Consider the following 17028-nt stretch of genomic DNA (forward strand, 5'->3'; position numbering starts at 1 on the left):
TCCACCCCTGGTGTCTGCTCCTCTTCCCCACTTACCTCCTTGGTCTCAGAGTGTGGTGAGGGTCTCAGGATGGGCTGCATGTCTTTGCCCTGAAGAACATGGAGAAGGGGGAGGGTCAGGAGACAGAAGAGATCAGTTGAGGCAGCAAAAACCCTGAAGGAGGCTGAAGGGGCTCAGGGCTGGGCTGGGATGGCTGTGTGGTGCCTTCCCCAGGCAGGCCCTGCCTGCCCACCTCAGCCCACAGCCACTTGCGCAGCCCTACTCTGGGGCAGCTCCTTGACAGGGGGCTGAGGCTCACAGGGTCCCATTTCCCCTCTGGATAGTTCTGGGGCTTGGTAGAGCAGCCTCCAACAATACTTCTGACGCTTGGTAGAGCAACCTCACCCCCAAGGTCTTCCCTCAGCAGGAACTCTGTGCTGTGCACCTCTAGCCTCCCCTACGGGCAGAGAGCTCTTTCTCGGCAGTTCTCTATAAATCCCATCTCCTCCTGGAACGGCTCTCCATCTCCTGTCAGATCAAGGCCAATTTTTTTCAACGTTTCCTGAGCTTCTACTCTGGGGCAGGCCCCCACACTGGGCACTGGGATTGGACTCGCGAACAAAAGACATAAAGCCTGCCTTCCTGTGCGGTAGGAGAAACGGACCGGCATTTACAACAGGGTTGGGACAGTGTTACGATGGACAGGTATGGGGAACCTGGGGAGCATCTGGAAGGGAATCCTGTCCCAGACCTGGGTTCAGGGAGGCTTCCTGAAGGAATGGCATCTCATCTGAAATCTAAATGATGGGTAGGAGGGAGCCAGGTGGAGGGAACGGAGAGGGAGGAAGAGAGGCATGGTGATCTGAAACCTTATGTCCCCAGAAAAATGTTCTCAAATGTAACCCATTCCTGCAGGTGTGGACCTGCTGTAAGTAGGACTTCTTGATGAGGTTCCTTCAGTTAAGGTGAAACGCACCTCAATCAGGCTGGGTCTTAATCCTATTACTGGAGTCCTTTCATAAAAGGGATGAATTCAGACATGAGAGGGAAAAAAACAACCACGGAAGCAAGAAACTGAAAGCAATGAAACCTGGAAGAGAAGGAAGAGACCAGCAGATGCCACCATGTGGCAGATGAGCCACGCATGGCCAGCAGCCAGTCCTTGGGAAACAAGCATCACCCTGATGATCCCTTGATTGGAACATTTTCCTGGCCTCAAAACCATGGTGAATCAATTCCCATTGTTTAACCTGATGCATTTCATGGCACTTGCTTTGAGCAGCCTAGGACATGAAAACAAAAGGACAGTCTACAGAAAGGCCTAGAGACATGAAAGACTGTGCCCCGTGCAAGGAGCATGAAGATGTGCAAACCAGCTGGAGTGCAATGCTACAGAAGGGACAAGGAGAGAGACGCAGGGTCCAGATTCACTGGGCCTTGAAGCTCTGGTTAGGGAGGTGGTACTTTACACTGAGGCTAATGGGGGCCACGGAAGGGTTTTATGATGATCAACGCTATGTTTTAGAAAGACTCCAGTCTCCTATGCTTCCAGTACCCAGCAAGCTGCCTCCAAGCTCTTCCTTAAGTGGATAAGGTACTGGCAGCCTCTGCTAACAGCTCATTGCACACCTTAACATTCACATACGCAGCTTCCCATCAGACCACAGCCAGTACCCAAATGGACCTCCAGGGTCTCCACTTGTTCCACAGTCTTTCCACCAGAAGCTAAACCTACCTCCCCATTTCCCTCCAACCTCCATGACACCTTTCCTCACATCCTCAGCCTCTCCTCTCTCCACCTCAAGTCTACTCATGCTGCAAGAGCCAAAGACACTGATCCCAAGAAGCCTTTTCTGATAGCTTTAAGGCCAAAGTCAGATCCCTTTTCTTCCCTAAGTTCTTGCACCACAGGGCTTGGCATTTAATTAGCGCCAATGGCAGCAGTGCTGATAATCCCCATATATCTTTTCTTACTTTCTTCCCTCTGTTTTTTAATCCATGGACTGAAGACTACATTTCTCAGCCTCTTCTGTAGTTATCTGTGGCCACTAAATTCTGACCCATGAGATGTCATGTAGATTTTGTGGAAATATTCTTAAAGGGAAGAGGCATGCTCTTCTTCCTTCTCACTGTTGGCAAGGATGCAGACATGATGGCCACACTTCAGCAGCCATTTTCAGCTATAAGGCACACCAAGAGTAGAGAAGAAGCAAAATGTAAGGAAGCTCTGAAGAGGGGTCAGCAAAGCAAAGCCTGAAGGCCAAATCCAGCCCCTACCTGTGTTAGAAATAAACTGTTACGGGAACACAGCCACACCCATTTGTTTCCACACTGTCCCTGCACCTCTGGCTCTACAATAGCAGAATTGAGTAGTTGGGACAGAAACTATGTGGCCAACAAAGCCAAACATATTTACTGTCTGGCCCTTTACAGAAGTTTGCCGACCCCTCATTTAGAGGAACAGAACTGCCAGACCAACTTTGGCCTTTTACAGGAGAAAGAAATTTCCTTTCTACACACCACTTTTAATCAGAATCTCTGTAGTTTGCTGCTGAGTTAATGTGACGCCTTGGCCTTGCCTACGATGGATCCTGGACATCTCACAAGCCCCAAATGCAACAAATCCAGAGCAGTACTCACCAGCTCTGCCTCCCGACAAACCTGCTTCCCCTCTCGTGCTCCCTGTCAGGGTGGGCAGCTCCATCACCTACTCAGATCTGAGTCGGAAATGGGCGCCATCTTCTGCCTCTCTCCCCACATCTAAACTTCCTAACAGTTCTCTCTTCCATCTATCTCCTCCGCTGTTTCAGCCCTTCCCCTCCCTCACCTGGACCAGTACAACAGCCTCCAGCCCCCAACTCTAGGCTCCTGTCCTTGCAATTTAGCCTCCAGGCAGCTGCACAATCAACTTCCTAAAACACATAGAGGACAATAAAGAGATCCATTCTCTCTTCTTAGAATAGCATCACCTTACTTTTCCTTTGGGGAACACCACTCCATGCTTCCTAGAATTTGGGATTAAGGTTGAGCTGAGTACCACCCCCCCCATGGCTGGTCCCGCTGCAGAGCCAGCAATGGGTACCTGACCCAGGCCAGGCCCCTAGCGACTGATTTAGGGGTGTGACTCTGGTCCACTGTGGGTTGCCAATCTGTGAAGCTCTGTCAGTGGCTGCTGGCAGTTACTCTGCCCGTGTGAAATAGAGCCTGATAGTGATACCGACACAAGGGTGATATGCCGAGATATGAAGGAAGACAGAGCACAGTGACCTTGTCTGGGCCCCTGGACCCAGCCATAGATGACCAGATCTACCCTTGGTCTCTTCAGTTACCTAAGCCAATAGATCTCCTTTCTGCTTAGTCACTTTTGAGCTGGGTTTCTGAAACTTGCGGGGGGAAAAAAAAAAAAGCCATCCTAACGTCACTTTCCTTCCTCTGCTTAAAAATCCTTTCATGGCTCCTGGGTGCCCTCAGGGAGAAGGCCAAACCCTTTGTCCATCTGAAAGGCCATGGAGGGTAGCCCCGTCTCTGGCCCTGTCTTCTTTCTCCCTTACGGCTCCCATCACCCACACTCTGGCATCGTAGGCCTTCTTCCTGAATGCCCATCCTCCTTCCTCCACCTGGGGACCGCCAGGGTTAAGTCCTGTAGGAAGGCTTTCCTTATTTCCCCAAACCATGGCAGAAGATCGTTATCACTCTGCCATCTAACTTTAACACACTGTTTTCACAGTGGATCGTAACTGTCTGACTTTGCCAACAGCAGGCTAAGAGGTTCTCCAGCACAGGAACAAAGCTTTATTTCCCTCAGTGGACCCAGGGCCTAGAACAGGGCCCAGCACAGAGAAGGTGCTCAGTCAACTTCAGAAAGCACATGATGGGCACCTGGTGGGCAGGGACTTTATTTCTGGGTAAGCACACCGTCATTACCTTCAAGTCTCAGGGGGTGAGCACGTGGAGGGGGAGCACACTCACGGTGTGGTGTCAGGAGGCAGCCAGGGACTAAGGAGAGGGTAGAAGGAAAGGGGCCTCCTCGGGGAAGAGTGCGCGCAGCAGTCCCTTGTTCAGGGAGAAGAAGTCTCCAGGCCTGAAGAGGCCTCATGGGATAGGGACTCAATTTAAAGATGGGAAACAGGCCCAGAGAGGCACAGCCTACTGGAGCCTGTGCTAGGACACAAACCCACCTGTGCAGGCCTCCAGGCCTATCCACTTTCCACCAGCTCCTGCTGACTCCAACAGAGCCAGACCAGCAGCAGACGGTCAGGGGGTTTAGAAAAGGAAAGCAGGCTTTTGGCACTGGGTGTGGAGTGTGTGATCTGGTAAATGAGGGTAGCTGGTAATTGCTTAGACTATCCCACATCCTGCCCTCTTCTTTTATATAAAAATATCACCCTAGTTTGGCTTTCAGGGACCCCTGCCCCCAACTGAATACCATTTGGTAAAAAAGTTAATTTGGGTGCCCTGTTCTTTCACAATAAGGGACGGTCCTGGCCTAAAGCTAGGCCTTCTGCGGTTCTCTGTGTGGGATTTTCATCTTGAGCAGAGTGTTAGGAGCCTAAAAATATCTGAAGTTGATTTACTGTAGGAACCTGGAGCTGATTCACTGAAGGGGCCATTTCTTCCTCTTGAAAGTTCCCCAGAGCTAACACCCTGGTTCCCCCTCTTCTCAAACTTGGTTCTTTCAATTTCCCTTTGATCCATAAATACAAACTCCTATAAATTTCTTTTGTACTTAATTGAGCCATATTCGTTTTGGTTGCTTACAATTAAAAACTCCTCTACAGTTTAGTCATTTCTTGCTAAGCTGAGTTTCTACTCTCCTATACCCCCCATCAGCTCCCCAGGCCAATCTCTTCTTACCGCCCTCTGGTCCCTCGCAGTCCCTTCTTCCTCCAAAAGAGAGAAATTCAGGGAGACATTGATGGGAGAGATGAGGTCTTGAATGCATACCTGACAGTGATAAGAAGATTATGACTATGTCATGATTTTAATTTTTACCACACTTCCAATTAAATGCATACCTTGCCACATTTTACAAATGATAAAATTCTGGTAGTTAGTTCTTAAGACCTTACCAACAGTGAATATTATACTAACAGCTACTGTTTTCTCCACATCAGGTGCTCTATAACAAAGTCAGGGTTGCTTCTCAGCACAATCATCATCACTGCCCAGCCCAACTCCCATGGCAGACATTACTATTTGGTCAGAGCACTTTTTCCCAATTATACCCTAACAGAGCCCTAAATCTTTTGTCAAAATGCTCTTGGTTGTCAGTATCAATCAAAGTTTTCACAAGAGAAGGATATTCTAGAGTAACTAGAATTTCCTGGTTCTAGAATATTAGTTCCTTGAAATATAGGGATAAATTTGTCTTTTTGTTATTTCCAGAGTCTGACACTGGCATTTTGTAGGCACTCAAGTAGTATTTCACCTAAAGTTTCTACCATCCCTAGGAGGTAGGCATTATTATTATTATTTTTTTTAAAGATTTATTTATTTATTTAATTTCCCCCCCTCCCCTGGTTGTCTGTTCTTGGTGTCTATTTGCTGCGTCTTGTTTCTTTGTCTGCTTCTGTTGTCGTCAGCGGCACGAGAAGTGTGGGTGGCGCCATTCCTGGGCAGGCTGCTCTTTCTTTTCACGCTGGGCGGCTCTCCTTATGGGTGCACTCCTTGTGCATGGGGCTCCCCTACGTGGGGGACACCCTTGCGTGGCACGGCACTCCTTGCGCGCATCAGCACTGCGCATGGCCAGCTCCACACGGGTCAAGGAGGCCGGGGGTTTGAACCGCGGACCTCCCATATGGTAGACGGACGCCCTAACCACTGGGCCAAAGTCCGTTTCCCGGAGGTAGGCATTATTATCCTCACCAAAAAATGAAGAAAATGAGATCTAAATGGTGATACAATTTTCCTAAGAACTAGAAAGGGACGGCAAGATCTGAACCCAGATCTGACCAAATCTCAAGTACAAGGTCTTTCTACCATGTCACACTGTCTTTTACTCTAGCAAAGTTATGATTTCAAAAATCTTGAAGGCCCTGATCAAGATGGTAGAGTGGACTGCTTCAGGGCTCAGTCTTACTAAAGAAACTTTGAACAACCAGCAAGAACTCGCAAAAACATCTAAAAGCTACAAAACAGTTAAAGGATTGCAGTAACTGGGCAGGTGTGGAATCAAGAAAAATGCTACTTAAAAGTGGTAGAGAAGGGAAGAGGATTTGACCCAATGGATAGGGTATCCGCCTACCACATGGGAGGTCCAGGGTTCAAACCCAAGGCCTCCTGACCTGTTTGATGAGCTGGCCCACGCACAGCACTGATGCGCGCAAGGAGTGCCCTGCCACGCAGGGGTGTCTCCCACACAGGGCAGCCCCATGTGCAAGGAGTGCATCCCTTAAGGCCAGCTGCCCAGCACGAAAAAGTGCAGCCTGCCCAGGAATGGCGCCGCACACATGGAGAGCCGATGAAGCAAGATGACACAACAAAATGAGACATGGATTCCGGGTGCCGCTGACAAGAATACAAGTGAACACAGAAGAACACACAGCGAATGGACACAGAAAACAGACAACTAGGGCGGGGGGGGAGAGAAATAAATGAAAAATAAATCTTTTTTTAAAAAATGGTAGAGGAAAGAAGAAATACAAATGGCAAAAAAACAAATGAAATCTCAGCATCACTAATGATTAGGGAAATGCAAATCAAAAGTACAATGAGATATTTCACACCTATCCTATCAGAATGGCCTCTATTAAAAAGACAGAGAACTGCAAGTGTTGGAGAAGATGTGAAGAGATAGGAACACTTATTCACTGTTGGTGAGAATGTAGAATGGTATAGCCACTGTAGAGGACTCTTTGGCAGTTCCTAAAGAAGTTGAATATATAGTTGTCACATGACCCTGCATTCCCACTACTGAATATATGCCCAGAAAAACTGAGAGGAGTAACACAAACAGACATGTGCACACAGATGTTCATAGAGGGGTTATTCATGATTGCCAAAAGTTGGAGACACCCAGGTGTGTCCATCAACCAATGAATGGATAAACAAACTGTAGTATATTCACACGATGCAATATTATGCAGCTGTAAGAAGAAATAAAGTCAAAAAGCATATGACAACATGGATGAAACTGGAGGACATTATGTTGAATGAAGCAAGTCAGACACAAAAGGACAAGTACTGTATGATTGTGTTACTGTGAATCAAATATATTGTGTAACATATTGTATGATTCAAAAAAAACTTATAGGTATCCAGTACATTTAGTTGAGAAATGTATGTTTTTATTCAACTGTGTTTTCTTTTTAGTTTTTAATTGTTTTCAATTATTAAATGTATAAAATAAAGTAAAAAAAAAATTAGTCATTCTAGTAGCTATGAAAAAAAAAAGTGATAGAGGGAAGTGAATGTGGCTCAAGCAATTGGTCTCCCATCTACCCTATACGAGGTCCAGGGTTCATTTCCTGGTGAAAGCTGGCCCACGTGGCCAGCTGGCCCAAGCAGAAAGCTGGCCCAAGCAAAGAACTGGCCCACGTAGAGTGCTGGCCTGCATGGACACAGCAAAAAGAGACAGACACAGAGGACAGACAATAAGAGATGCAGCAGACCAGGGAGCTGATGTGGTACAAGTAATGAGCGCCTCTCTTCCACTCTGGAAGGTCTCAGGATCAGTTTCTGGTGCCGCCTAAAGAGAAGACAAGCAGACACAGAAGTACACACAGCAAATGGACAGAGAGAACAGACAATGAGGGCAAAACAATGGGGGTGTGGTGGGGGGGAGAAATAAATAAATCTTAAATAAAAAGTGGTAGGTTGTGAGCTGATCCTTGTTTAAACTGGGTGATGGGTCTGTGAGGGTATGTAAAACTCTTTCCTACTTTTATGAATGTCTGAAATTTTCCACAAGAAAAAGTTTAAAGCCAACTTCAAAATCTTATACCCAATCTCTACTTCGTCTCTTATGAAATATTTAAGAGACGAGAATAATTTGATGTCCAGCCTATTTTTACACAGGACTGCCGTAAGCAAATGGAATCTCGGCATTTCAGCAGTTTAAGCTAAGATTTGAAGAGAAAAAACTCTTTCTGGGAGAGGTGTTAATAATAAATACTGTACCTGGTAAATAATGGCACACCACCATGATTGAACATTCTTTAGCCATTAAAAATCATTAGAGGGAGGAGGACTTCGCCCAGTGGTTAGGGCGTCCGTCTACCACATGGGAGGTCCGCAGTTCAAACCCCAGGCCTCCTTGACCCGTGTGTAGCTGGCCCATGTGCAGCGCTGATGCGTGCAAGGAGTACCGTGCCATGCAGGGGTGTCCCCACGTAGGGGAGCTCCATGTGCAAGGAGTGCGCCCCGTAAGGAGAGCCGCCCAGAGTGAAAGAAAGTGCAGCCTGCCCAGGAATGGCACCGCACACACAGAGAGCTGACACAACAAGATGACGCAACAAAAAAAAGAAACAGGGAAACGGACTTTGGCCCAGTGGTTAGGGCGTCCGTCTACCATATGGGAGGCCCGCGGTTCAAACCCCGGACCTCCTTGACCCGTGTGGAGCTGGCCATGCGCAGTGCTGATGCGCGCAAGGAGTGCCCTGCCACGCAAGGGTGTCCCCCGCGTGGGGCAGCCCCACGCACAAGGAGTGCGCCCGTAAGGAGAGCCGCCCAGCGTGAAAAGAAAGAGCAGCCTGCCCAGGAATGGCGCCGCCCACACTTCCCGTGCCGCTGACGACAACAGAAGCGGACAAAGAAACAAGACGCAGCAAATAGACACCAAGAACAGACAACCAGGAGAGGGGGGGAAATTAAATAAATAAATCTTTAAAAAAAAAAAAAAGAAAAAAGAAACACAGATTCCCGTGCCGCTGACAACAAGAGAAGCAGACAAAGAAGAAAATGCAGCGAATAGACACAGAGAACAGACAACTGGGGCAGGGGGAAGGGGAGAGAAATAAATAAATAAATAATAAATAAGTCTTTTAAAAAAATCATTAGAGCCGTCCTGCACGATAAAAACACAGCCTGCCCAGGAGAGGCACGGCACACATGGAGAGCTGACAAAGCAAGAAGACACAACAAAAAGAGACACAGATTCCCGGCGCCACTGACAAGAATGCAAGCGGACACAGAGGAACACACAGCGAATAGACACTGAGAGCAGACAACGGTGGGTGGGCAGGAGGGGAAAGGGGAAAAATATAAATAAAAAATAAATCTTTTAAAAAAATCATTATGAATGCTGGGTAGCAGCATTTATACCCATGTGGATAAGGCAGCAAAAAAAATAATGATACACATATTACAACCTTAATCATTTTAAAACCACGTGTGGTTTTAAAGGACTAGATGGTCTTACTATTAGTCCTGTACAGGAAAGGAAACAGTAGTACAAGGAGGGAAGCGGACTTGGCCCAATGGATAGGGTGTCCGCCTACCACATGGGAGGTCTGTGGTTCAAACCCTGGGCCTCCTTGACCCATGTGGAGCTGGCCCAAACACCAATGTGTGCAAGGAGTGCCCTGCCACGCAGGGGTATCCCACGCGCAAGGAGTGCACCCTGTAAGAAGAGCTGCCCGGCACAAAAGAAAGTGCAGCCTGCGCACACACGGAGAGCTGACACAGCAAGATGATGCAACAAAAAGAAACACAGATTCCTGGTGCTGCTGATGAGGATAGAAGCAGTCACAGAAGAGCACACAGCGAATGGACACAGAGAATAGACAACTAGGGGGGGAAAGGGGGGCCAGGAAAGGGGAGAGAAATAAATAAATCTTTAAAACAAAGTAGTACAGGGAGGGAGGAGTGACTTGTCCCCCAGCCTTGCAGAGACAGAGCCGAGCCTGGTGCCAGCACCGCCCCTCCTGGCAGTCAGTTCACACGCACCCTTTCTGCAGCAGCTCACTGGCTCCCTTACCGGGAAATGAAACCACAGCTCAGTGCAGGACTCATCTGGGGTGACAGTTGTGTTTCTGCTGAGCTCAGATCGCCCTCCTGGGAACACGCCCCGGCTGCGAGTGCGATGGCCATCCAGCTGCAGGGTGTACATGAGTCTGGTCACCAGGCTCCCTGGGCAGGGGCAAACAGTGGAGGGGAATGGTGGGAAATTTTGGAACCCGAAGCCCAGAGTTGGGGCAGACAGCTGCTCTGAGGGAGCCAGAGAACAGCACTGACCTCGGTACTGGGGAAGGAGAGGCTTGACCTGAAAACAGACTTTGAGGCTAACTCCTTCCTTCTTCCTGTCACTGGGTGAATGGGAGCACTCCACTTCATGCACGGGGATCTCAGTCGGAGAGACGGTCAGCCGTGTGACAATGTCCACCACCGGCCGGGAGCTGCAGAGCAGAAAATGACCATGTCTCTCCCTTGGTCTCCACTGTATATCCTCGATGAGACCCAGGGCTCCATCTATCAGGTTTCACAGGCCAGACAACTCTCCTCCTCGAAGAAAATTGTCTTCTCTCGATAATTATTCTTAATTAGAGTTCCCCAGGTCATTCCAGTAGTCTTCAGTCAATTTGCCATAAAGAAAAGGGAGCTTTTAAAAAGAGAAATCATATCGAGCTACTTCCATGCTTAGACTCCTTCAATAATGCCACATGATATTTAAAATAAAATCCAAACTTTGCATGGTTCATGCCCACTGCTACCTCTCCAATCTTCCCTCTCACCATCCTCACTCTTGGCTCACTTGGTCCAGCCACTGGCTTCCTCTAGGTTTTCCGAACACCTTCTGCCTGCCTCATGGCCCTGGCATGCGCTGGGCTTTCTACATAGAAAGCTCTTAGCCCAGCTTTCTAAAAGTTTGGCTCTTTCTCATGTAAGTCCCAACTCCATTCTCACCTCTTCTTGGCCACCCAATCTGTATTAGGGCTCCCCATGCTTTGCTTCCATAGTACCATATTCCTTTCTTTTGTAGCACCTATCACAAATCTAATCATCTGTTTAATTTGAATTACATGTTACCCCCCACATACCCTCTGTCCTCAATGTCTGGTTCAATATTTAGGTTCACATAGGATATGCTCAGAAACATCAATTCAGTAAATAGTATCACAAGGTGCTACCAAGAACTCTAAGGCAGGAAATGTCACCACCATTTCAGAGATGAGGAAACTTAGGTCCTGAGAAGTTAGGTGCCTGGGTAAGACCACTGAAGAAGTCAATAGCAGAGCTTCAAATAAATCCAGGTCATGAGGACCTAAAGCCATGCTTTATCCATAACACAGTGTTGTTTCTCCAGGAGGTTTTGGTGGCAGAGAGGCCTGGATTCAAATCCCAGTTCTGCCACTGAATAGCAGCTGTGTAACCTGGAGTAAGACATTTAGCCTCCATAAAGAGAGACCCGACCTCAGAGGGTGGGGATAAAGGTTGAGCAAGTTAATGCTCGTGACAGTCAGCTCAGTGCCCAGTACAGTGTAACAGCTCAGAGCACAGGAGCGGAAATTATTCCTAGGGACCGAGAGACCTGTCTCACCTCAGCACGATCACCTGACCTTCGGCCCCGACAGCCACATCTGCCAGCCCATCTCCTCCAAGGTCCTTCACCCCGTGGATGGAACGTCCGAACCACTGGATTCCTGAGAACACCTGGGTCCCCTCTATCCGCTGAGACCGAAAGAAAAATTCATGCTAAGCTGGGGAAAGGACAGGTTGGAGGGAGGAGTCAGGCTGGGGGAGTGGGGTCTGGGCTGGGGGGCTTCGAGATGCCTGACTGGCAGGCAGGGCTGCCTTACCTGGCTTGGCCGGAGGCTGAGCCCACCGTGCCGCCCATTGAAGATGTACACGGCCCCCTGCTCCTCCAGCGGGGCGCCCACAGCCACGTCCGTCAGCCTGTCCCCATTGAGGTCTGCCAGGGCCGCGATTGCTGCTCCAAACCGCCCAAGGGGGTAGCCAGGATCCCCCTGCAGTTCTGAGACACCTTTGAACCACAGCTGTGAGGGAGCAAGAAGACAGGTCACGCCTCGCTCCACCACCCAGCAAGCGTTCACAGAAGACAGCATGGTGAGACCGCAAAGAACACTGAGAAATGCAAGAGGTGGGCCCTCGCCCAACAGGACTCAAGTCCAGCTCCTCCTCTTGCTCTTGTTAGGACCCTGTGACTCTGGACAGCTAACTAACCTGTCTGAACCTGGTGTTTGCCCTGGAAAGTGAATCCCACAGTGTCTCAGAAGGGGACTCTGAGCAACAAATGATTCGTGTATATAAAAAGCTTGTTGCTGGGCCTTGCACACAGCATGCCCCCAATTGTTTTCCTGTTGTTCTGCAAGTCTAATACACGAACAAATAGGGAAAGCCTTTCAGAAAAACTGGGACCTGAGCAGGCCTCTGAATCTCTGCTTCTCCCTGCCCCCTTGGCTCATGGTCCCGGTCTGCACCTGTTTTCTGTGGTAGACAAACACCCGGCCTCCTCTCAGCTCTCCATAGAACAGGGGGGCTCCAATCAGCAGCAGCTCTGTCTCCCCATCTTGATCCATGTCAATGCCACACAGCTCCCCACCAAAATAGGAGCCAATCTGTAAGAAGACAAAGATGTTTGGGGAAGAGCTGATGCCCTCAGGGGATGAAGGGCTGAACCGGGTCCATCTTTTTCCAATCCTTCAAATGCAGATTCAAATCCTGGAGCCACATAAGAGAACGAGCTGGGCTCTTTGAGGTTGCTTCTTAACCTGGCAACTGGAGATGATCAAGCTTACCTCAGTGGGCTTTTTTATGAGGAACAAATGTAATCATGTTTGTGTGGCGCTTGGTGCAAGGCCTGCACACAGTGAGTGGACGAGTGTTCACAGGACACTACGGAGCATAGCTAATGTCACTCTGGTGTCCCCAGGTCATGCTCACCTGGACACCGTCTATCTTCTGGACCTGACTCCAGGGTCCTCTGCCCTTGGGCTCTTGGAACAGCAGCACCCGCCCCACATGCTGGTACCGGGGGGCTCCAGCTGCCAGCAGCGATGTGTGCCCCTGGGAGGGCAGCCAGGTCATTGTGTAACCTGAGGAGAGAGGGATGGCGGGGCCTGGAATTTGAACAATGGATGCTGGGAGAAGGTAAACTCAGAGAGAAAGAGGGAGAAGCCTTGGGAAACTGGGCTAGTACCAAAGATGCACAGAAATAGCCAGGAGACCTCCTCCTGAGGAAAGCAGCCATGTGCTGTGAGCAGTACAGATGCTGCTCCCGGCCCAAGGCTGCACTTCCCAAACTGCAGACGGCGAATATCCCAGGAAAACGCAGCCATGCCCCAGAGGACAGTCAGTGCATCTTCCTGAGGTGCAATTTACCTGAGGGGACACTCTTTTAATAATAAAAATAAATAAATACATTAGTAAGAAGAATGAAATGTAAGAGTTATTAAAAATAAAACGGGAGACCAAAAATATTTCACACTTAAAGATATCACTTCAGGCTGTCTTCATACTTCACATCTCCTGTGGTGAGTTTCTCTCTCCTCTGTCCCTAGGGGTAAGTTGAGGAAACCCTACAGGCCACTGGACTAGGGACTGAGCTAGAGCCAGGAGCTATTCAAGAGAAATGCTCTAATTTAGAAGATGATAAAGTGACTATCTGCTTCAAGCAGTTGAAAGTAAGAAATAGACCTATCTGGGGCTCCGCACAGGAGAGGAAGGTGAAGGGGCCTGACACCTTCTTATTCACGCATGTGTATTTCTGAAGCGCGATGGTTAAGAACTCCCCCCCCTGAAATCAGACAGACAAGGCTTAAACCCTAGTTCTACTGTTTTCTAGCTGTGTAGTCTTGAGTAAATTACTTCATGCCTCTGAGCCTCAGTTTGATCATCTGAAAAAAAAAATGGGGATCGGGCCAGCCTCACGGGGTGGTTATGAGGATGACCGTGGACGTAAAGGGCTTAGCACCCCGCCCGCCGCACAGGCAGAGGCGGCACTCAAGACGGCTCTGCAGAGCGGGGAGCCTAACTAGAGACTACATTTTAGAGCTTTGTGCCCTTCTTCAGTGGACAAAGCTGCCACTCTTTTTTATTTCACAGTCTACTCAAAAACCAAAAAAGCACCTTGAAGGCAGTGTAGTGAAGTGGCCAAAGGCATAGACTCTGGGCTGTACTGTCTGGGCTCTGCCCACTAGTTTTATGACCCTGGGCAACTTAAGCTCTCTATAAAATCAAGAGAATAAAAATACCTCCTCACGGGGTTGTGCACATAAAATGAGACAAAACGTGTTAATATGTGTAAAGTGCTTAGAACAGTGCCTGGCACAAACGGCGTGCTCAGTGAATCACCAAAGGCATCCTCCCTCAGGGTAGATGCAGGGTAAGCAGCACCAATTTTCCTGAGGAAAGCATGTAATCAGATCTTTGTGTTCTGAGTTTAACAAAGGAATAGCCCAACCCCTATGGAGGGGTCCTGGTTTTAAGGGGGGGTGGCAGCAGTCTCAGGCGAGGGCTCCTGGAACCAGCCTGTAGCTTGGGATGGGCCGTCTACACAAACATGTACAAAGAGAGCTGTGACCTCATAGCCCAAGGGTGAGATGCCTCTAGCCGGAGCCCAGCATCACCCTGGGTGGACAAGTAGCCACAGGACTGTGTGGGGCACCATGAGGCAGAGAGAAGCAACAGCACATGTGGCTCCGCCAGGCACTCACAGCTTCTACACTTGGCATAAAATAATTCTTTAAACTGGAGTTTGTGGACAATTCAAGAGGGAAGCCTCGAGAAAGAGCTACTGGGACTCCTACTGATAAGGCAGGTAAAGGGTTGTTAGGGAAAAACTCAAAATGTTATAACCATATTTAAACTCTGAGCTTGTTCATGCTGGTTGCTCAACTGTTTTCACTATTATTTTGAAAGCCAGTTTGGTGACTCTCTGTCCCTGCAAAAAACAAACAGAACACAGCAGAAAAGAGAAGTACTCACCCAAGTAACCTGCTTTCGCATCCTGTGTCAGAGGTTCATTCCCAACAAATGCATCACCCTGCAGGTCTGCCTTCAGATCTAGAAAGCCCCCGGCCCAGTCCTTGGCTCCAACTGCCCCCACGACAACCTGGCCCTGCCCAGAGACGGAGAAAAGTGGGGATAGCTGCACTTCCCCACAGTGCACCCACAGCTGCTCCCCGAGTTCCCCTGCCTCAGTCCCAGCACTCACCCCACTGAGGGCAGCGCTGATTCCACTGGAGGACAGCTCCATGTCGAAGGATGTCAGGTCCTGTTTGCTGGTGCCTGAGGGACAAAGTAGAAGAGACCAAGAGCCGAGACCCGGCGAGTCGGGATATCACTAAAAACAGTGATATCCGTGAAAGGCCTGAGAAAGCAGCACAGTGTTTACCTCTGGAAAAAGCATGAGCTTTAGAGTCAGACAGGCCTGGGCAGTGACTGAACTCTGAGTCTGCTTCCTCAGGTAAAAGTCCAGGAGCCCCGGATCTGGATATCCAGTTACTCCAACTCAACACGTCTAAAATGCCACTCGATTTCTGCTTCTCCTCAGGCTTCCCCACTTCAATGGATGGCACCACCACTCGCCTACTGAATCAACCAAGGGTGATTCAACCAAGGGAGAACCACCTCCCTTTTTCTCTGTTCTGTCTCTAACCCATCAACGCATCATCCTAGATGTGCCTCTAACATTTACCTGTCCCCATCTCTGACAAGTGTGCCCTGACACCACCCTGAACCAATCTGTCCTCGTATCTTGTCTGACAGATGCAAGAGCTTACTCATTTGGTCTTTTTTTATTCCATTCTTCCCCTTTACATGCTTTTCTCAGCAGATTAAGCCAGAGTAATCTTTTTTAAAAAATGTGTATCAGCAATGAGATGCCACTTTATACCCCCCAGTAAGGCTAGTATTAAAAACCTCAAAAGTAACAGTGCTGGTGAGGATGTGGAGAAATTGGAACTTTCCTGGGAGAGCTGACAGGAATGCAAAATGGTGCACAGCTGCTGTGAAAAACAGTTTGGTGGTTCCTCAAAAAAAGGAATTAACTATATGGAATTACCATATGGTCCAGCAATTCTGCTTCTAGGTGTATCCCCAAGAACTGAAAATAGGAACTCAAACAGATACATGTTTGAGGAGCATTATTTACAATAGCCAAAGGCGGAAACAATCCAAGTATCCATTGACAGATAAATGGATACAGAAAATGGGGTCTACTATACACACAATGGACTATTACTTAGCCATAAAAGGGATGAAGTATTAATATATGCTACAATGTGGATGAACCTTGAAAACATTCTGCTAAGTGAAATAATAAGCCAGATACAAAAGGACAAATATGGTATGATTCCAATTATATGAAATATCTAAACTAGACAAATGTAGAGAGACAGAAAGTAATTTGCAGATACCAGGGCCCAGGGGGAGGGAGAACAGGGGACAGTTATTACTTAAGGGATACCGACTTTCCATTTTGGGTGATGAAAAAGATTTTGTAATGAATGATGATATCGGTAGCTCAATATTGTAAATGTAATAACGTGCTAAGCGGTACACTTCAAAATGGTAAAGATGGAAAATTCTGTTATAGAGATGCTACCACAATAAAAAACTAATGTAAAAGATGTCTAGGAGACCACATCTCCCTTTCTTAAAAGCCTTCCTTATTTCCCATTGCTCTTTAGCTGAAAACCCAAACTCCTTACCAGGGCCTGGAAGTCTACCGCCTGCCTCTTTCACTTCTTCCTCACTTACCAGGCTCCTATTCCACTGACCTTTTTTCTCTTCCTCTGACACATCAAGCCTTTTCCCACCCCCTGGTCTTTGTGCTCATTCTGCCCAGAAAGCTCTCTGCCCACTTTCCTCATATGGCTGTTTGAATCTCATCTTTCCTGTCTCAGCTCAAAAGTCCTCTCCAAAAGGCCTACCTAGAAAACCCTATTCCAACTGGCCACCCCCACTTAAATCTGTCTTGTCTCTATTCATTTTCTTTATAGCACTTATCACAGTCTTTACCTTGTTTGAGTGTCTGTTGCCTTTCTCCCAACTTGAACAAGAGTGCTACTCTGGCAATATCCCTGGTGTCTCAGTCCTAGCACCCAGCATGTGGTAGTTGCCAGCATGAAACAACAACTGAAAACAATA

General features: G+C 48.2%; 1 protein-coding gene across 1 annotated transcript in view; it reads right to left on the reverse strand.

Annotated features, from left to right (window-relative positions):
* ITGAL (integrin subunit alpha L) overlaps positions 1 to 17028 on the reverse strand; it is a 43191-nt gene that overhangs the window by 15520 nt on the left and 10643 nt on the right. The window contains exons 10-19 of the mRNA XM_004479370.5: positions 15092 to 15165; positions 14863 to 14995; positions 12820 to 12971; positions 12357 to 12494; positions 11715 to 11912; positions 11456 to 11586; positions 10153 to 10313; positions 9896 to 10047; positions 4834 to 4923; positions 36 to 89 (exon numbers count right to left, since the gene is read on the reverse strand). Of these exons, the coding sequence (XP_004479427.1) occupies positions 36 to 89; positions 4834 to 4923; positions 9896 to 10047; positions 10153 to 10313; positions 11456 to 11586; positions 11715 to 11912; positions 12357 to 12494; positions 12820 to 12971; positions 14863 to 14995; positions 15092 to 15165 (1283 nt within the window). The remainder of the gene's footprint in view (positions 1 to 35; positions 90 to 4833; positions 4924 to 9895; positions 10048 to 10152; positions 10314 to 11455; positions 11587 to 11714; positions 11913 to 12356; positions 12495 to 12819; positions 12972 to 14862; positions 14996 to 15091; positions 15166 to 17028) is intronic.

The sequence above is a fragment of the Dasypus novemcinctus genome, chromosome 23 (genome assembly GCF_030445035.2).
Source record: "Dasypus novemcinctus isolate mDasNov1 chromosome 23, mDasNov1.1.hap2, whole genome shotgun sequence".
Classification (NCBI taxonomy): Eukaryota; Metazoa; Chordata; class Mammalia; order Cingulata; family Dasypodidae; genus Dasypus; species Dasypus novemcinctus.